This window comes from Buteo buteo, chromosome 7 (genome assembly GCF_964188355.1).
Source record: "Buteo buteo chromosome 7, bButBut1.hap1.1, whole genome shotgun sequence".
In the NCBI taxonomy this organism is placed as follows: domain Eukaryota; kingdom Metazoa; phylum Chordata; class Aves; order Accipitriformes; family Accipitridae; genus Buteo; species Buteo buteo.
In genome coordinates, this window is record NC_134177.1 from 28,270,047 (window position 1) to 28,291,289 (window position 21,243).

Below are 21,243 nucleotides of genomic sequence, written 5' to 3' on the forward strand. Positions count from 1 at the left end.
ATACTAAGGTACGTTATAGACGCTTGGATTTTAGTCAATAGGTAGTATTTTAAAAGTGAAGTGGTTAAACTCTTAATGTAAATGAAGGGGGGGAGGTGTAAGACAGGTGGGGGTTTTGTACACAGCTATTGGAAACTAACGTTGCAAAGCTGCTATTTGTCATCCAGATCACTTCTTCTATAAACCTCAGGTTCCGCATACAGATGCTTTCTCTGATCATAAATGGTGACGGCTAACTTGAAATTATATTAAGCGATACTACCCAGCTAAGAGCAGAGCCGTATTCCTTGCTTGGCCGATGGCCGTGACCGGACACGCTGTGGCGCTTCCCGGGAACAGAGCGAGGATCCTAACGCACGAAAATAGACAACCCGCCTCGAAGGCGCACGGAGAGGGGGAGAGCCGGTACCTCTCAGAGGGCATCCCGGCCCCGCCACGGCCCGGCCCGGCTGCCGCCGCACCGCAGCATCACTCGGGAGCAGCCCAGGCGGGGGCCTGGGGAAGCGCAGCCCGGCGCAGGGTCCGGGCTTTTCCCCGCGTCGCCGCCAGCCCCGGCAGCCGCACGGAGCTCCGGCCGGCAGCCCGGGTCACGTGTGCGGGCCGTAATCCCGGAGAGGGGGTGTCATTACCGGGGGAAGGGGGCGGCGGGAGGAGGGGCTGCCGCCGATGAGGGCTGAAGCCGGGTGCGCGGCCGGCTGCGGGCGCCGGAGCCGCGGGCGCCGCTGCGGGCGAGGCGGCGGCTGCGGCCGCGGCCATGGCTTGGCCCTGCATCAGCCGGGTGTGCTGCCTGGCCCGCTTCTGGAGCCAGCTGGACAAGTCCGACCTCTCCGTGCCGCTCACCATCCACAACTACTCGGACATCGAGGAGCTGGAGGACGGGGCGCCCCAGCGCGGCGGGCCCCCCCCGCGGGGCAGCGCCCGCCCGCCCGCCCCGGCCCCCCGCCCGCGGGACCCCGCCGTCGGGAAGCCGGGCGGCCGCAGAAAGGGCCGGGCGGCCGCCGCCGGAGAGCCCTTCGCGGCGGAGACCCAGTACCGGCGAGACTTCAGAGCGTGGCCCCTCCCGAGGAGGGACGCCTTCCCCTGGGTCAGCGCCAGCAGCGGCGGCGGCGGGAGGGACGGGGCCGCCCCCCAGCCCGCCCCGGGCCGCGCCGCCTGCGCCCTGCCCGGCGGCGGCGGGAGGCCGGCGGCGGACGGCTGCGGCGGCCCCGAGCAGCTCCGGCCGCGCTCGCAGGCGGACGGCGGCCACACCACCTCCTACAGGTAACCGGGCCTGGGCGACCGCCCCGCTCCCCGCCCCGAGCTCGGGGGGGGGGGGGGGGGGGGGGGGGGGAAGCTCCCCGCCGCGGCCGAGGGATGCGCCTCCGCAGCGCGGGGCGGGGATGCCGGCGAACGACGGCGGCGGGGGTGGGGGGCTGCAACCAAGGGGAGGAGGAGGGGGACGGGGGGCTCAGCCTGCGGCCGAAGCCGCGTTCGCTTTCGGAAACGCGGCCCCCAAAGGCGTCGCTTGTGCCCCGGCTACGCTGGCCCAGCGAGCCCCGGCTACGCTGGCCCCGGCTACGCGCCTTTGCAGCAGAGCCTGCCTGGGCACGCACCGCGGCCGCCGGCTGAGCCACCCTGCCTCTCCCAGCTCCTGCCGTGGTTAAGAGGGAGCAAAGGGAGTAAGACGGGTGGGATCCACGGTGCCATCCCTAGCGCAGCAGCGCTTTAGCTTACCCGCGGCTGGGAGACACGGGACTTGGGACCGCTGGAGCTGCCCAGGACCTGTCCTTAGGCAACTGTCGCACTGAGCTGCGCTCCCCAGATCGGTCGGTGCCATCATCTTTTTCCCTTTAAGGCTCCTGGAACGCCACGTTCAAGTTGAGCCGAATTACCGCCTCAAAGATTAGTCAGATGCAAAGACATAGGGGATATACCCTCAAAAATATGCCCGTATGGGCAACGGGAAGAATTGTCAAAAACCACCTTTCCCAAAGAGATTATAAAAACAATTAAGTGACTCTTATGTTACTGATGCCTTCCTCACCCTGTGATCAGTATGACCGATCACAGACACTTATTTGCTGGAACGAGCAATCAGGTGCAGCGATGCACCTAAATTTGGCCCTTCTTCTCATTGACATCCACCATGGAAGGAGAGGGGATTTCAGCTCCTACAAGGCTGCTGTTGAATATTGTACCAGTTTCGCATTGTTACCACGTGTTCCCCAATAATGATGTTTGGCAGGTTTTAATACACCTATGAGGTATATTAATAGAGTAATTATTTTTATTCCAATAGAATTCCAAGTATTTAGACACTTATGTACCTAGGAGACATTTCTCTTCATAACTGCAGTTCATTAGATTATTTATCACAGTGGGGGCCCTGGGAAGGATTACAGTCCTGAGTGAGAAAGTGTATTGCTTATCCCGCTCTTCCCCACACAGGCAGCTGCCCTGGTACTAGGGCAGTTAACATATGGACTCCAGAAGGGATAACTGCAGTATTTGAATTTACGTCTCATTTTATCCTTTGCCACATCTCACAGGACAATCACAGAGTGAAAGAAAAGCACTTTTAAATTTCCAAGGAGCACAGGAATTACTTCAACAGAGAAACCTGCCTAGAACAAGACTAGCAAGGTTTATCTTTCAGAAATGCATCCATCTCCGCATTGTTGTTGAAGCCTCCCCCACTTCTTCAGCCTGACCCCAGAGGAAGGGTACATTAGCCTGCATTAGAGCCGCAGCTTCCTTACAGCTGTTCCAACTCTCAGCAAAGAGTCATTTCCAACACCTTTCTTCCCTCCGACTTGTCTGTTCTTACACACAGTTCTCAACTATTGTCATGAAAGAGCAAAAAATTTGCAGATCACAGGACAAAGCACTGGTAGTGGTGAGATACCAATCATGCAAATCAAAACAAGTTTTAGAAAAAGTAAGACTTCAAGGTAGTCAGGGAACTCCTCAGGGCTGACAGGAGGAGCAGTGCAGGACAAGGACAGAGGCACAAGCCAGGGCAGGCACAACAGGACAAAGTTCTCACTTTGCCTTTAAGCTGTTTGAAGGCTATACAGTACAACTAATGCAGGCAGGGCTATACAAGTCAAACCACCTTTATCTTACTCCAGTAGTTCCCACAGTTTCTTTGAATTATCGCACAGTACAATATTGCAAACTTAAGAAATCCCGGTACCACTGAATGCATCCTAGAAAAGTCACAGGAGTCACAAAAAGCAGCAGGAGGAAAGTCCACAATAGCTTTGCAGGCTGCAAAAGTCTATTTGGATTTGTTGCCTTTTTTCTTTTTTTTTTTAAAGAAAGACTAAACAGGAACAGAGCAGTTGGTACTTGTTAGAGTTACTTACACTCATTTTCAGTTACATGTGGGGCACTGGGCTTGCATTTGGTAGCTTCAGTCATGCTGAAGCCCCAGGAGCACTCCACCAGTCTGAGGCAGAGAAGGGGCAATCCACAGCACGCCCACCCTTTGCAAGCTGAGCACCCACAACCACAAGGAGATTTCCAGTAACCCCACTGCAGTACCTCCTTTCCTCTTACCTTATTATTTTCCAAAGGCAGCATTGCTGTCTGCACATATTTATCTCATCTTCAGGCAGTAGCCAAGCAGCACCATTAAGGGTTGATGTTCATCACCTTCCTAACAAAGGACACAAGGACCCTACTTGTGCATTAAACTGTCCCTTAGCAGCCACATGCAGCTCCACTATGCTGTGGTAGCAGGGGTCTGCCCTGCTTCTTGTAGGCTGCACCCACCCACAGGTGAGGAGGCAGCACTAGGGAAGCAGGAAAGGCAGATCAGCTGCGGTAGAGGCAGAGCAAGGGGGATTTCTGTTACTGGATGCAGCTGGAGGGCACTGGGCCCTGAGGAGGAGGTTGGGCGTGAACTACATAATGCCTTTAGGGGGCTCAGAAAAAGGGAGAGGGTGTCCTGCACAGAGACATACAAGCAAGGACTACTGCAGGTAGGTTAGAGAGGAGCAAAGGCATGGAAGACACGCATTTTTGGTCAGGCCCTCTCATTTTCTTTCTAGGGAGAACCTTGGGGACATTCCCTCTTTTCTGCTGTTGTAGGAGTATCAGCCCTTCCCTATGGCTTAGCCCTGTGAGCAGGTTGAATGGCCCTGAGGACCGGGCTCTATGTGTGGGGAGCTGCATCTGTTCTGAGAAGAAATGTGTCATTTGAGTCCTATGTACTACAGGTACTTCAGCAGGCTCTGCACCTAGCCAGGTCAGGCGTGAATGACAAGGCTCTGGCCGGTACGATTGGCTCCTACAGTGTGGACGCTGCCAGTCAGCAGCCTCCAGCTGCATTTTGTGACTTTGCCAGGTCTCAGCAGCTGGCTGGGCTTGCTTAATATTACAGAGAAAAGATCTGAAGGGAAGAAAAGACCGGCTTGAACAAGACACTGCAGAAAAGTGGCATTGATATGTGGTCTACTCCAAGCTTTTAATTGCCGTGGTGGTTTTCTTGCTTAATTCTGTAAGGCATTGGGGTTTTTTTTAGGTTTTGTGGTTTGTTTCTTTCTTTTTAATTCAGGGATACTGGCTGCACGGTTCTACAACAGCCTGTTGAACTTTTTTTCTTGTGGAACACCCAAGTGTAGCAGTGAGTCCCCTGTAAAGTTCAGAACTGCTTTATATGTTTTTGTGCATCAGTGCACTGCTCCCGTGAGGCTTCATTCTGCAAGTTCCTGCTACATCTTTCTCTCTGCACTCTTTTTTAAGCACAGAAGAAAATTCAGCTGCATACAAAACTGGCTGTACATAGTGCAGCCAGTCAGCCTGACCTGGCATTTACCAGAACAAAATAAACCCACCCCTAGGGTCAGTGACCAAGACAAAAAGACCAGTCCCATTCCTAGTGACTTCTGGGGGAGCCTTTCTATGGCCAAAGAAAGATAAAGGTGGAGGGTGTTGGAAGAACACCTGTGCCTCTGAAGAAGCAAAGATATCTTTAATTTTGAAAAAATTAGCTCTGTATAAAGGGTGGAAGGACAGCACAGCTGCCTGCCCTCGAAAGTATTGTCCTATGTCCCCAGGTCTTTGGGGTGGCTCCTGTCCCTGAGATTTCGGCTGGAGTTCTGCAGGGTCTGAATGAAGTCAAACCCCAGCTGGGCTACATGGGGGGAGCTCAGGCACACAGGCTGAGGCAGATCAATAAAAGCTGCACTTGAAAGGCAAAAATGGGATGTACTCCAACTGTGAAAAGATCCCAGGGGCTGCTGCAGAGGGTTGCAGTAGCTTACACCTTACTGATGCTGGAGGAGGCGGAAGGAAGTGCTGAGCAGCCCCCTTTGCACCTTCCCAAGGGTTTGTCCGTTGGGGTTATGGAAGTGACTTCTCCTTTCCGCACTAAGTTGCAGGTGCTGTGTGCTTTTGGCTTTGCACACAGTTAGTTGTAGTACTAGGTCTTGATTGCATTTAGCAGATATTTTAGAAGTAGGTAAGTGCTTTACTTTGCCCCCTTCTACTGTGGATGAGAGAAGCTGGTGGTGTCAGCAGGTATCTCCAGCTGGCTCTGTTCTCTGGATGTCATCTTCTTACCTTGTGAGAAGGCAATGGGGATGAAGGCACAACCTCTCTGGTGGGGCTGGTATTGCTGGGAGGAGAACCCTGTTCAAGGCTCAGCTGTACTTCTTTAAGTTGCTTCAGACCTCGGGTTCCCCTTCGGTAACATACCAGCTTTTGGAAAGCACTTCAAATGTGTAAGTGAAAACGTTGCAGCAGAGCTGTGAGGGTTTGTTTTGCCTTTTCTTCCCCCACCTATTGGCTTTGCTTGTATTAGCACTCAGGGAAGGGGGAGGATGACTGCAAATTTCTGCATACACACACGCCAGCCCCGAGCAAAGCCTAATCTCTGCAGTTGGTGTTTCTGCACTATAGGTTTTTTAAGCAGGTATGAACATCAAGAGCACTTGACTTGTTTGCAGGTGGGAGGCACAGCAGTAAAGCAGACCAAACCGGGGGTCTTGAGATCAGCAGGGTTTGCTGACCACCCAGAGCAAGCAATTTTGTTTTGATGAAAACGCATAAAGAGCTGGGGTCATTAAGCGGAAAGGGCTTGATGTGCCATTGCTAATGATTTTGGGAGTAGCAGGGTGGAAGATCTCTCAGCAAACTGAACTCCCACCTCCTTGCATGAGTATTCAGCATGTGCCATTCGTTGCACCGTGACCATGGAGCAGACATCCTCCCCACCAGGGAAGATACTGCAGAATGAAGGGGAATCACACTTTTCCCCATAACTATGGATGCAGTCACAGAGCACATTACTTGGCTGTCTATACTATTCCCCCACCTTCAAATAGTGCTTGTGCAGAAAGGCAAGGTGAACTGTGGTAACAGCTTCACATTAAAAAGCATCTTATTTCAGCTGTGCAGCAGAAGACAGAAAATACCTGCACTCATGTTCAGCAATGTATGGGATCATGGCATACACCTGAGCTGGCAGGGTTAATAGTACTGTGTATGAGAAGCTCCATCCTTGATCCAGTAAGATATTTAAATGCATGCTTATCCTTAATAATAGGAGTAAAGCTTTTATAATCAAGGCTTACAGTTATCTTTACATTCTTAAGTATTTTGCTGCATGGGGAAATTAATACTGAAGCCCCTGATTTTTATGCTATTTAAGAAGCAAGCTTGCTTGGTGCAGGCATTGGGATGGCTCCAGAGAGACTCACTATGCACTGCATAGCCTGGCTCGGGGAAGGGAGGGCTTGGAGGGGGACAGAGCTGTGTGAGGAGAGAGCAAGGGCAGCTGGAAACAGTGGCTCAAGAGAGGATGTCTGTTCTGCAAAGTACACTGCAGAACTGAAATGGGGAAGATTCAAAGCTGTTCCATAAAGGTAGGAGGAATTTCCTCCACTCAAAGTACACCCATTCCTTACATTAAAGGAAAAGGGGAAAGAATGGGAAGTGGGATAATGACAGAAGTCAAGAACCGAAGATCTACGCACAACCCCCTATTCACACAGCTCCGATAAGAGGGAAGCAGCTGCCTGTCCTACCACACCACTGTAAGTGCTCCTTCCTTGGGGGTCTGTCTGTGAGCAGAGCAAGCCCCCAAAACCCACCCTAAGACAACAGTTTGAGGCTTGTGGCTTTTTTCCTGTCCTTTCAGTCCAGTCTTTTGCTGTTGCTTCTTTCCTGTGAGTTATGAGCAGCTCCAAGTACTGCCTGACCTTACTATAAGTGGGACCCAAGACAGGAAGCAGCCAAGTGTCTTCTGCTTTCCTCCTCTGTAATTCCTGTGTGCTGGTCTCTCTACCCCTCTGCTTTGTCTTTCCTCCACCCCTCTAGTTTTTCCCTTCATCAGCCTTTCCTTTCCCCCATTTCTGTCCTCGTGCTGTGCTCTTTGGCTGGATAGGAGAATGGGCACAATCTGCTCCTGCGTCCAAGGCTTGGAAGGGCCTCCAGCACCCCACCGGTGTCTGACATAGCTCAGAGGAAAAGCAGTTTAATGGGTCCATTATCCAGGAAGGCTCCTAGCTTTGTCCATCATGCAGAGCTCACCACTGCATCCATGATTCATAACATTTGCAATTCTTCATTGACCAGGAGATGTAACAGCACCCTGATCTGTGCCGGTCTTTGCCATAGGCAGACTCAGTCTATCCTCTGGGAGAGCACCGCTGGCTGCCCAGCTCTACCTGGGCAAAACAAAATGGTCCCACCTGAAGGGGTGGCTGCATGACTCTGCCAGGAGCCTGCAAGGAGCTTTTTTGCAAAAAGGAAGACATTTCACACCCCACAACTTCTGCCCAAACCCCTTGCACACCAGTCTGGCTTCCCCAACAGACATCTAGAGTAGTGTGTACCTTGAAAAGAAAATAACAGAGGCCCCCAAGCTGTGCACACAACTTTCCTTCTGAAGGGAAAATGGGACGAATGTTCATTATGCTGTTTAATTCTCACTGGTGCACTGGGTATGATAAGGAAGAGGGCAGTGGAAGAATAAATGCAGACTAGCTCAGGCAGTGTAGCTCAGAGTTACGCTCAGCTAATGAGCCTTTTTCTCCATTTCTTAAATGAGAAATGGGATTGTAATGCAGTCACTCAGAATGCCACTAATAATTAATCATGTGAAGCAAACCATGACATAAAGATGAGGTACTAAAATGACAACTATGATGGCATTAGTGGTGTACTAGGAGGCAAAGGAATAGTATAAATGCTGAACGTAAATCTGGCTGGAAACGGCAGCTGCAGCATTGCAAACAACACAGTCGGTGTTTCCACTCTCCACCTCCCTACGCCAAACAGAAATGCACTCCATCTCAGTGAAATTAAAAAGCTTTCTAGGTTAGATTTTCACTAGGTCAGTGAAATAAAAAAGATTTCACAGGCAGCTTTCTCTGCAAGGCCAGAAAACATTTGTGGAGCACACAAAACAGGGGAAGAGCTGGAGGCAGCACATGGGCTGGCAGCCGCATGGCTCGCAGCACCCAGCAGCTTGAGCTGCAGCAGCAGCATACTGTGTTTGGAAGGAACAGAAGGACCAGCCTTGAATCCATCATTCCCAAGTCGTGCCCTGAAGTCTGTGAGGCCACATGGTGAATCATGGTGAGAGCTGGTGGGAGCATCCACCTCCATGATCCCCTGTCTAGGCTCTTTGACAGCCCTTGTACAGGCAGTCCTGCTCACCCGGGGAGGGACATGGCACACAACCACCAGCTCACTGAAGCAGCTGTCCTCAAAGGTGGGCTTCATAGTAACCCCCTGGTAATTAGTAGTCCAATACTTTTTTTTGTTTCTAGCATATACATTAGCTATACTCCCACTTGCTCCATTTGCCATCACCAATGGGGGGTTCAACTGTCCCAGCAGGCCACTAGCCTCCCACTCTCCCCACTGCATTGATCCAAACCTTCCCCTCAAGACACACCCCAACACATTACAAAAGAAATGTCTTTCCCCAGGCTCTATTAAACAATTATGAGAAAGAGCAAAGAAACAATCGATGAAGCAGTGATTTATGTGATCAAAGCAGTTCCACAGAGTAACGGGGCAACCACCTGCAAAAAGTTGCTGCTTATTCCTTGCTAGAGCAAGTTGGAGGTAAAAAAAAACCAGTACACAAAAAGCAGCCTTTCCCTTCTGATCTCTACTATTTTAAAGCCTGCGTACAACTCAGGAGGCCTTTTTCTCTCACAGCCACAGTGCTTTAGTACTTACAAGTACCACTGGGTCATTCCTATTCATGGAGATCAAAAATCTCACCTCTAGGTTGTAACAATGGAGAACAAAACAGAACCTAAAGAGAGCCTGGACACTGCCTTATGGGCCTGGAGGCTATTTCCCCTCCGCTGCAGGTCATAGAATCATAGAATCATTTAGGTTGCAAAAGACCTTCAAGATCATCAAGTCCAACCATCAACCATGCCCACTAAACCATGTCCTAAAGTATCCTGTCCACTCGTTTTTTAATACCTCCAGGGATGGCAACTCAACCACTTCCCTGGGCAGCCTGTTCCAATGTTTGACAACCCTCTCAGTAAAAAATGTTTTCCTAATATCTAACCTAAATCTCCCTTGCCTCAACTTGAGGCCATTTCCTCTCGTCCTATCTCCAGCCACCTGACAGAAGAGACCAGCACCCACCTCACTACAACCCCCCTTCAGGTAGCTGTAGAGAGCGATAAGGTCTCCCCTCAGCCTCCTTTTCTCTGCACTAAACAGCCCCAGCTCCCTCAGCCGCTCCTCACAGGACTTGTGCTCCAGGCCCCTCACCAGCTTGGTTGCCCTCCTCTGGACACGCTCCAGCACCTCCATGTCTTTCTTGTAGTGAGGGACCCAAAACTGAACACAGTACCCGAGGTGCAGCCTCACCAGTGCTGAGTACAGGGGGACAATCACCTCCCTGCTCCTGCTGGCCACACTATTTCTGATGCAGGCCAGGATGCCATTGGCCTTCTTGGCCACCTGGGCACACTGCTGGCTCACATTCAGCCGGCTGTCAACCAGCACCCCCATGTCCTTTTCTGCCGGGCAGCTTTCCAGCCACTCTTCCTTCCCCAAGCCTGTAGCGCTGCATGGGGTTGTTGTCACCCAAGTGCAGGACCTGGCACTTGGCCTTGTTGAACCTCATACAATTGGCCTCAGCCCATTGATCCAGCCTGTCCAGATCTCTCTGTAGAGCCTCCCTACCCTCGAGCAGATCGACCCTGCCTCCCAACTTGGTGTCACCTGCAAACTTGCTGAGGGTGCACTTACTCCCCTCATCCAAATCATTGATAAAGATATTAAACAGAACAGGGCCCAACACCGAGCCCTGGGGAACATCACTTGTGACCCACTGCCAACCAGATTTCACCCCATTCACCACAACCCTCTGGGCTCGGCCATCCAGCCAGTTTTCACCCAGTGAAGAGTACACTTATCCAGGCCACGAGACGCCAGTTTCTCAAGGAGTATGCCACGAGAGGCAGTGTCAAAGGCCTTGCTGAAGTCAAGAAAGATAACATCCACAGCCTTTCCCTCATCCACTAGGCAGGTCACCTGGTCATAGAAGGACATCAGGTTGGTCAAGCAAGACCTACCTTTCATGAACCCATGCTGACTGGGCCTGATCCCCTGGTTGTCCTGCACATGCCATGTGAGCGCACTCAAGATGAACCATTCCATAATCTTCCCCAGTACCAAGGTCAAGCTGACAGGCCTGTAGTTCCCCGGATCCTCCCTCTGACCCTTCTTATAAATGGGAGTCACATTGGCAAGACTCCAGTCCTCTGGGACCTCCCCTGTTGACCAGGTACACTGATAGATGATAGAGAGTGGCTTGGCAAGGACCTCTGCCAGTTCCCTCAGTACTCTTGGATGGACCCCATCAGGTCCCATAGATTTCTGAGTGTCCAGCTGGTGTAGTAGGTCCCTAACTATTTCCTCCTGGATTAAGGGGGGGTATGTTCTGCTCTTCATCCTTACCTTCCAGCTCAAGGGGTGGAGTACCCTGGGGATAACTGGACTCACTATTAAAGACTGACACAAAGAAGGCATTAAGTACCTCGGCCTTTTCCTCATCACTGGTTGCTATGTTCCCTTCTGTATCCATTAAAGGAAAGATATTCTCCTTGGGATTCTTTTTACTGTTAACTTATTTGTAAAAACATTTTTTGTTGTCCCTTACGATAGTGGCCAGATTTAGTTCTATCTGAGCTTTTGCCTTTCTAATTTTCTCTATGTATGATCTAACAAGATCCCTGTACTCCTCCCAAGTTGCCCGCCCTTTCCTCCAGAGATGATAAAACTCTCCTTTTTCTCTTGAGTCCTAGCAAAAGCTCCCCATTTAGCCAGGCCGGTCGTTTTCCTCTGCAGTTCGACTTGCGGCACATGGGAATAGCCTGGTCCTGAGCCATTAAGATTTCCTTCTTAAAGAATGTCCATCCCTCCTGGACCCCTTTGCCCTTCAGGACCGTCTCCCAAGGGACTTTCTCAACCAGTGCCTCAAAGAGGCCAAAGTTTGCCCTCTGGAAATCCATAGCAGTGGTTTTGCTGACCACCTTCCTTGCCTCACCAAGAATTGAAAATTCTATCATTTCATGGTCGCTAAGCCCAAGACGGCCTCCAACCATCACACCTCCCACCAGTCCTTCCCTGTTCGTAAACAACAGATCTAGCAAGGCTCCTCCCCTGGTTGGCTCACCCACCAGCTGTGTCAGGAAGTTATCTTCCACACACTCCAGGAACCTCCTAGATTGTTTACTCACTGCTGTGTTGTATTTCCAGCAGATGTCTGGAAAGTTGAAGTCCCCCATGAGGACAAGGGCACATGATTCTGAGACTACTGCCAGCCGCTTGTAGAACGATTCATCCATCTCTTCAACCTGGTTGGGCGGTCTATAACAGACTCCCAGCACAATATCTGCCTTATTGGCTTTCCCTCTCATCCTCACCCATAAGCACTCCACCTTGTCATCAGAATCGTGTAGCTCTGTACAGTCAAAACATTCCCTAACATAGAGAGCCACCCCACCACCTCTTCTACCTTGTCTATCCCTCTGAAGAGCTTGTAGCCATCCGTCGCAGCACTCCTGTCATGGGAGTTGTCCCACTATGTTTCCGTGATGGCAACTAAGTCATATCTATCCTGCTGCACAACGGCTTCCAGCTCCTCCTGTCTATTGCCCATGCTGCGTGGGTTGGCATAGATGCATTTGAGCTGGGTTATCAAATCCACCCCTAACATCGGCATGCTGCCCCCAGGCTCATCTCTGGTGCACCTAGTTTTATCCCTTACCCCCTTTGAACCTAGTTTAAAGCCCTTTCTATGAGCCCTGCCATCTCATGAGCGAGGATTCTCTTACCCCTTTGAGATAGCTGGACACCAGCTAGCAAGCCTGGTGCTGTGTAAACCTCCCCATGATCAAAAAGTCAATGTCTCTCATGTTCATGCCCAGCAGTAGCTGGGGATGGATGTTGCACCACACAATACTCTCCCCTTCTCCATGCCATTTCTGTAATTTCCTCTCCCACCATGCTGTTCTCTTGCTAATAACTGCTACTTGTGTGATCTTTGACAAGATACTACCCACAGTGATGGACATGGGGAAGGGAGAGAGAGGCAATGCACTGGCTGAGCTGGACCTGACACATTGGCTTTGTTAAGCATAGGGAGCAAATTTGCATCAGGGAGTACAAGCAGGAGGAAGACCGTCACTTAATCTTGACGCTTGGTATCTTAAACTATGTAACATTAAAAACAGGTTGTTCCTCTTCCCCAGGCTCTGAGTAGCTCGTGCATTTTGCCTCCACTCATGACTCCAAGGCTGATTTCTAGTCAAGTCACCAGATTGGTATTTGGGCCCATGTTCCTTCTAACTCTTGGCTATACAGCTAGAGATGGGTGCATGCATCCTGCAAGCTGAAGGGCAGAGCAAATTTAGTTAGCTGTACTTTCTGGACCAAAGGTTATAATTCTGGTTCCTTGATTTTTTTCAAATACCCCAGCTCCCAGCAGAGATAAGTCATCTCATGTTTGGCCCAGACCTTCCCTGTGGCTCAGAGTCCTGGATTCCCCCAGGGGGAAAGCCCGATTCCAAGTACGAAATGGTGCCGTGGTTCTGAGCCATGACAGGACCTGCTCTCACATTTCTGTTTCCGTGGGTGAAGGCAGAGCATTTCCTCATTGCATGTAGGTGCCTCGAAAATAGTTTTGACTATCCAGACTGAGAGGAGAATGGTTTGGCTTCCAGCCAAAATGAGGGTCCTGTGATCCAAAAGGGCTGTGTTTGGGGGCCTGCCAAATCAGCAAATGATCTGCTCCAAAGCAGCGAGACAGAGCTGGCTGCAGAGACAGGCAGCACAGTCATTCATTGAAAGCTGGGGACACACTCCATTGCAGTGCAGAGACCAGCCGGCACGAGGATGAATGGTTAGGAATCAATGCCACCAGCATCCTTGAGGCAATCCAGCTTTATGTGGGGCGGCAGGTTCCAGTTCTTGGAAACCGCTGGGATGTAATTGATGGCTTTGTACCATTTTGCTGGTATTTTGCCCAGTAGCTCTGTGTCCTCTGGCTGCGCAGCAGAGCAGACCTCAGATTTAACTCAGCATTCACACGCATCTGGGATTCCATGCTGAAAGGTTGTCTTCTTGGGGCATTGCTTGGCCAAAATCACCTTTCTGCAAAGGTGCTTCCTAATCCTGAGGTGCTAAAGCAGCAGGATCCACACCACCAGCACTGGGAGAGCTGCGCAGGCACCTAACTGCTGCCTGAGCAAGCTTGAACAGCAAGACGCAGAGAAGGCAGAAGGTGGCGGTTCAGAACAGCGAGAGCAAACTGATTAGGGACAAGATTTGCAGTCCATGTAGACAGCCCTGACAGGGGCCTGGTTTTGCTTTCCAACAGCAGGAAGCTCTTCCATAGAGCAATATCCATTACTAAATGAGTGGATTTAAGAACTCACTCCACACTCAAGCTGACAGACTGCTGTCAGCCCTGGCTGTGGGTTCCTGTCCATTTCCTTGTGCCTGCACCCGTACTCATCTGTCCTTACAGGAGGCCAGTGCCGGCAGTTAACTCAGTCAAGAAACAGTTACTTAATTTTTTGGAATTAATTTTGGTAGCATGCTGGTTTCTCACTGGCTTAAATACAGTCCCGAGCTGTACCCTGTATCTACAAATCAACCAAGAAAAGAGGCAGCATTTTAAGGCTGAGTCTATGTTTAGAAATCAAGCATAAACCAGGCAGTGGATATTTTGGTAATATACTGAAAGGATCAAGACCAAACTACACATTCTAAAATAATACTCCACACTTACACACTTTAAATAAGATTTTTTAAATGAGGAATTTGCAGCTACTATCAAAATAGCAAATAGGATGCTTGGGGAAAAATGAAAATCAGAAAGGCTGTGATCAAAGCTAAGCTCGGCACATTAAAACAGCCTATTTCCCTAGCCTGGCCATGGCTCAGGACTTAGTCTTACCCCTTGGTCCTGTGTATAAGCAGCTAGTAAAATGCAGTTATTATTTAAGTATGGCAGGTATGAACATGAAATTGTCACATCTTTGTTAGTTGCCTCCCCTTTTTCTACAGAAACTGCCTGAGTTGGTTGCCAGAGATACATACACAGACAGAGCAGACTTCTGTCCTCTCATGAGAGCAAACAAGCCAGCTCAGCTGGCTGCTACTGCAGCATCCAGAAAGTCCTAATGGACAGGGCATTAGTGAAGCCTGTTTGTGACAAGAGGTACAGAGAAGCAGAGGGAAGGCTTCAGAAGGGAGCTGGCAGCTGAGCTAAGGTAGACCCTGTCGTGCTGTTCTTCAGTGCTCTCAAAATACGTGCTGCCCCTCTCTCAGTGCAGCCTCTGCACCCATTTCTCAGAGGTCCCTGCTCCAAGAGTAAGTCAGCCAAGTGCCTTCTCAGACATCGTCATGCAAAGTCAAAGCACTTGCCCCCATCTGAAGGAAAATCATCAGCTGAAGCATCTGCCAGCTGAGATGGCATCCCCCTTCAGATGCATTTCAGACTGAGTTGCCTCAGAGGCACAGCAACAGCACACATTGGCAAACGTGCCTGCTGTCGAGAGAGCTAAAGCCAAATAAGGGAACATCAGCAGCCTGCATCCACCCATGTGAAGGCTAAGCACTCGCAGCCCCAGACCAAGGTGTTTTACACTGTAAATGGTCAATGAGCTAACAAGAAAAAGTCACCCTGACTTCTCAGGGTGACTTTTTCTTATCCAGGAGGAAAGCACCAAGCACCTCCAGGAGAGAGCATGTTTTGACAGGAAACAAACTCTTAGTTAAGTCCGGGCATCCAGTTAGCTCAGTCTATGCCCTGTTGCATCTTTCAGCCTGGGCTTTCTGAGAAAGGCAGGCCTCTAGGCTCAGTTCTTTTATTCTCAGTATGTCTTAGACAAATTCAATCCTATGAGCTGACTGTAACCAGCCTTGCCTTCTGGCTTTGCAGCCACTCTGAGCACAAGTACCGTGTGAGTATGTTGTGTTTTATGGGTTCTTCTGTCTTGACAATCTCATTTCAGGCAAGAGTATCGCCCATGGACTGGAGCAAAACCATCCAAGCCTATAAAGACAAAGCAAGGCTTCATTATCCCAGAAGACCATTTTGTTCAAGAGACAAGCTACAAGGCAGATTTTAAGGTAATTAACATTTTTTAAAATCCCAAAGTCAATGTGAGTAAAGTCCAAAGTATGCATCAGGAACTCTTCATTTTTTATCAGTGTGGTGCATGTAGAATAAAGCCGTGTGCTCACTGACCACTTGTTCATCCACTGCCCGTTAGGTAATGTGCCCACCCCCTGCTTTCAGAGAGACATGCTAGAGAATGCCATACCATAACTTACCATAATTCAACCCAAGACCGAAATTTTAAACAGCATGACAGTCAGGAAGTTCAAGATTTGCGATTCCCTCATTTGGATACCTTATGTACAAGGTGTGTGTCATTCTCTCTCTCTGCGTAAGGTGCATTTAACACCCTCTGCACATACTCAGAGCTGTCAGCGTGCACTAGCGTTAGGGCTGTAGCGCAAGATTCAACCTCTGGTGCTAACATCAACCATGGACAAAGGTGTTTGCATGGGAGCATTTCCAGATCACTGCCTAAGCAACAGCACGCACCCAGACAAGACAAAACTCCCCCGTGCTGGTAAGGGCAGAAGCTGCCCCTGCTACCAACACCAAGGAGGACATAGCTGTGGCAAGCAGCTGAGCCACACAGCTCTTGGGCCTCTGAGACTTCCTTGGGATTTTCCTGCGAGTTTCTACAACTCTCTATACCAGCATAAGATCATTTTCTTATGGGTGAAATACACCTAAGAGTTACTGAAAATCCCACAAGGAAATGTTCTCTCTGTACTCAGCATTTTCCCTAGCAGGGCCCTACAGACTCCCCGTTCCCGCATGGAAAGAAAGCGTACACCGATGAGGCTCTGGTTTAGCTGCTTTTTGCATTAGACCACCAAAGAGAATGGCACTTCAAAACCAACTGCAAAAGCCGTTCACAGGCTGCACCGAGTGACTTGAAAGCAGACGGGGCTGGGTAATAGCAGCTACTCCAGGACCACATGTAAAAAGTAAATCTTTGCCTTGGAGGAGACGAGGAAGAGGTGTTTAATCAGCAGACAGTCAAGTGCCTCCTCCACAGAGAATTGCTTGCACACTGCTGCAACAAGGCACACAATGCGTATATCCAGCTTCACTGAAAGTGGGACAGTGACCTCAGGCAAAACAGAATTTGCAAAACTCACCAAAACTTCCTCCTTCCTTTGAATAGTCTGGGCTGCTTACTGAGGTGCAGCAATGAGGACAGAGGTATTTAACCCTTAAATCTTGTATTTTGACCCTCGTATTTAATCTTGTATTTTGACCCTGGAGACGCAAAATACAGTGCCTTCCTATTTGGCAGACAGGATGCAAAACAGAGGGTCCTAGATGAACACCTCAGAGTCCCTATCACAGTTCTCGAGGAAGAGAAAGAGAAGACTGTAATCACAGACACAAACACATGCCGCCAAGGATACCACACTCTGGACCATGTAAGCAAAGGTCCCATTTCCTGGAGCCCTAGGGTACCACCACGGCCTCCCTCACAGACAACATGGGAAAGGTATAGTCTGGAATGAAGATGATGCTGAGGAGCCACCAGTTCAAAGACAAGTCAGACACTCCCTGGTTTACACTTGGCTATTTGGACTTTCCCTCTTGCCTGAAGCCCATGGCTTTGCCGGACATGTGAGAGTCAGGTTTACTTTGTGTCCTGACAGCCTTCATGTAGGACTCAGACTGCTGGTTCTCCCCAGCTACTGAGCTGTGCACAGGCTGTTTGTGATGCTCCTCTTGTTCCTTAGCATGTCAGATTTATCCCAGAGGAACGGAAAAATCAGAACAATGCAACAACAACAAACAGATCGATAGCTTTCCCTACATTCTCTTTGCCTGTGGTCTTGCTCTTCTTTCTCTACTCGGGATGGTGCCATCAGAATACTTGGCACCTGGCAAAGCTTTCCACCCTTTCATGGTGTATGGCTGGATTCACCCAGAGTCCTGGGCTGGATGCACAACTAAGGCCAGCCCTGTTTCAAATCCCTTCCATTAGGGAAGACACAAGCATCCAGGCATCCTTCATGCTTCAGCACAACCACAACAGCTACATATTGTGTGAAATTCTGACTCGACAGACAACAGAGAGAGCAACCTCTTTTATCTCTACCTTGCCTCCAGGCCTGAGTTTACATCCTTATCAAAGTCCTTGCAGTTTCACAGCCTGGCATGGCCAGTAACCAATTTTGCTCCTTCAGGTACTCCAGGTTTGTGCCTCTGTTCATGGCACACACAGCTTGTGGCCCCATAAAGCATTGTAGTGGAGCATTCTGACAGAGCCTAGATGGCAATCTTCAAAAGGTTAAGGACCAGGCAGACACCACTGTAATTCCTCTCACTCAAACCCAGCACCAGTCCAGCAGTGAATCTGTGATGTTTGTAGAGTACGTGCCAGCAGGGCTTTGTGAAGAGGGCAGCTCTTTATCTTGCAGAGGCTGGCTCCTGCCAAGGCCTGCCCAGCCATGGTTAAGCCCCATCACACCACACACCTCAAGGTCCAAGGGCTGGGTTACAGCAAAGACCCTCTTTGATGGCACGGCATCACACCTGCCCTTGAATCACCCTGTACGCCAAGGCCAGCCTCAAGAGCTAACGCTTGTGAGGTAGGGGCATGTTACAGGGGAGAGCAGATAGATCATCACAGTGCTCCAGATCCTTCAAACCCTCCAGACATTTGCACCCTGTGTCGCACTAACGTTTCTCTCCCCCCTCGCCCCACTAGATCCCAGAGGTGAAGACCAGGTTCTCCCCCAACCCTTCTGCTGTTTTCCAGGCGCCGTCACGGATCCTCAACGTGTGAACCTGGACCGTCCTCACACCCAGGCAGCTTAAACGCAGCGTTTCTGTTAAGATGTATCACTATGCAATTTTCATGAGGAGTGTTAAGATCAAAGAACCGGTATTATCAAAAGCAGCTCCAGTGATTAATGATATGCACACACACTTTCTGTTAACACAACAAACCGCAAAGTGCTTGGTTCAGAACTGGCAAAACACGCTGCAAGGAGTGACCTAGTTTTTCACAGGAGCAGGTTCATTACTATGCCAGCTGGCGTCACATTAGGAGATTGACTTTGGGCAGCAAAAGCAGTATTGCAGGCAACATCCCTATGCTTAACTACACAGGGTGGGAGGGAAAACAATCATAAGCGGGATGGATAATTAAAACCAAAAAGAGTTTTATTTAGCAGCACCCTCTAAGTAGGCCAGTAAAAGACAGGGGGTGTCTGGCTGACTTCTGAGCTTATGAGGGGTTTTGGAAATAGGACCTCAAATGGCATCACCAGAAATCATAGCATCAAAGGGGCTGGTCTGATCTTCCAGGGTTGTTTTAGAAGCTGGAGGAAGGCAGCATCACTGAACTCTAAAATAAATCTGGCACATGCAGTGTCTTGGGGCTTTAAGGCTGGAAAGCTGGTTATTTTCAAAATTGGTGGGTTGATGCAGGAGCAAGAGGTGACTGAACTTTGGGAGACAGCCCTCACAGCAACACACCAGCCTGGTTTGGAGAGGGTTGCATGGACAGAATCAGCTAGACACCTACCAGGCTCCAGAGGATCTAAGATATTTATGTAATTTGTATAGCTGTTTGGGTGAGTGTAAATATTGTATATGGATTTTACCTAAAGCAATCTGTGATCCTTTAATGAAAAGGACATGCTTATACTTTTAATAAATGTTAACTCTTTGCATATGCAAGGTGGAAAATATTGCCTTGAAATTCCTAAATTATTGCCTGTATATTGGTAATGCTATTGCTAGGAACAACCAGAAGCGAATGTTACTTAGAAACTCTTCTTAAAGAAAAATGTAATGTAGAATGTAAGACATCCTTCATTTTTAAGATAGGTCATTTTAAGTGTCATTGTTCTGAAGCTGATTTTTTTAGATTGGTGTGCATTTAACTTTTGCTGAGGTACACATGTTTTAAGAAATCATTTTTTAGCCTTTGTTCATCAAGACTCTAGTGGGTTTACAGTTTCTTTCTCCACAACTTCTGCAATATAATTAGTCTACTGCTTATTTCATGGGTTTACTCATTATTTTGGGTAAAAAAATTGAAAAACTTTTACTTTATGTGTTTGCAACACACAAATGTGTTGGCTAGAATAAAAGGAAACTATCCTCAGACTTGAACAGGGATCAGATATTCATTCACCTGTAATGAAATAGACTTTAACACAGGAGGATTTTTTTCTTAACCTTCCTACGAGCTGAAGTCTAAGGCAAATTTGATGAACTTTAGGGACTCTGCAAAGACATATGCATTGCTGATAATTCCCATATGAACAATTTTTGAACTGTTGGCATGTGGATGCATTTGGAATACATGCAGACAGCATCTTCTCACTGCATTATGTGAGAATTTCATGGTGCCACCTCTGTTTGCTATACTAGCAGGACTGAACACAAACACGAGAATAGGTAACATCTGCTGTAAGCTGTGTTTGGTTGGGACAAGGGATGGCACTTCCCACACTCATCCTTGGACCCAGAGGAACCTACAGTAATACCAGTGCTTGCCAAAATAATTTTCAGGAGATTCAATTTTCAGGAAATTAATTCAAAACATACAAACTGTAGTAAAGGTTTTGCATGTTAGATGTTTCTAAGAATTCAGTCTGCTTGTTTAATCTCTTTACAATGTTTTTAACAGTTTTGTTCAAACAATTTAAGTTCACTTTAATCGTAGACTTTATTAACAAGAAAAAAAAAGAAAAAAGGATAAATTGTCTATTCATTCTCTCTTAATTCAATGTATTTCTTAAAAAAAACCACCCAGTTGTGAACAAACTGGTAATATAATAAGCTTGTATTTTATCAAATGGACTGGATTTAATAAATTAAAACATATTTTGGCTATTGGTTCTTTCCCAAATCTTTTCTGTTATAAAACATAAACCTTGGGCATTCACCCTTGCAGGACAATTTGTCACTGCATTTCTCCCTTGCACAGCTACATGTGCAGGACAGCAGGGCAAGATGTCGTGGAGATGCCCGATTGCATTTACAGCCATCAGCAGTCAATTCCTTACTCCTCAAGCTTATCTACAAGCACAGACCCCCAGCAAGAACGGCTTCCAAGGCACATTTCAAGCTGTGGCCTGACTGCTGATTTGAAAGTGCAACTGCTTTCCAAAGGAAAGCTGTTGTTCTGCAGAATTCATAATCACTTATGGGATTTTTCCAAGCCGTTTTCAAAGGGAAAGCAAACGATTCAGCAAACAGTCCATCAACATGAAGCGGGAAAGGGGATGAACCAATGATACCAATTTGCTACATTCACTATCGGACACACAGAGGCTAGATCTACTCTGATGCAGGTGCCATGCTCTCAAGACCCCCTTTCAGCAGTGCCCACAGTGTGCCCTCTTAACAGAAAGGGACAAGCAACTTGCGTTTCACCTCAGTTTCACTCTGCCATCTCACACAGATCACAGGAAAATGGTGCTAGCTTTGAATTTTGACAGAGATCATCGCTTTACAGTTGCTCCCCAGAACATTTTAGTGAGTAAAGGTGCTGAAGGTGCAACCAGCTTCCCTAGATAGTGCAATGCCAGCTTTTCTTGCTATGCCACAGTTGCCTGGCTCCAACTACAGGAAGGACAAATGGAAGGAAAACCAAGCAGGTACTTACCACTGCAAGGGACAGGGCAATGCAACTGGCT

The 21,243-nt window shown here is 48.9% G+C and overlaps 2 protein-coding genes across 3 annotated transcripts in view; one reads left to right on the forward strand and one right to left on the reverse strand.

Annotated features, from left to right (window-relative positions):
- The first annotated feature begins 660 nt into the window (after positions 1-660).
- On the forward strand, positions 661-20,313 carry MAP6D1 (MAP6 domain containing 1). 2 transcript variants are annotated; one of them, XM_075031992.1, is made up of 3 exons: positions 661-1,260; positions 15,495-15,612; positions 18,297-20,313. In XM_075031992.1, the coding sequence occupies exons 1-3, from the start codon at positions 755-757 to the stop codon at positions 18,372-18,374; spliced, it is 702 nt and encodes a 233-aa protein (XP_074888093.1). In that variant the 5' UTR covers positions 661-754; the 3' UTR covers positions 18,375-20,313. The 2 variants fall into 2 exon arrangements, with proteins under 2 accessions (XP_074888093.1, XP_074888094.1); XM_075031993.1 differs by having other exon boundaries at positions 18,348-20,313.
- YEATS2 (YEATS domain containing 2) overlaps positions 15,257-21,243 on the reverse strand; it is a 60,548-nt gene continuing 54,561 nt past the window's right edge. Inside the window, exon 32 of the transcript XR_012650999.1 lies at positions 15,257-15,535. The gene's annotated coding sequence lies outside the window, so the exon portion shown is untranslated. The remainder of the gene's footprint in view (positions 15,536-21,243) is intronic.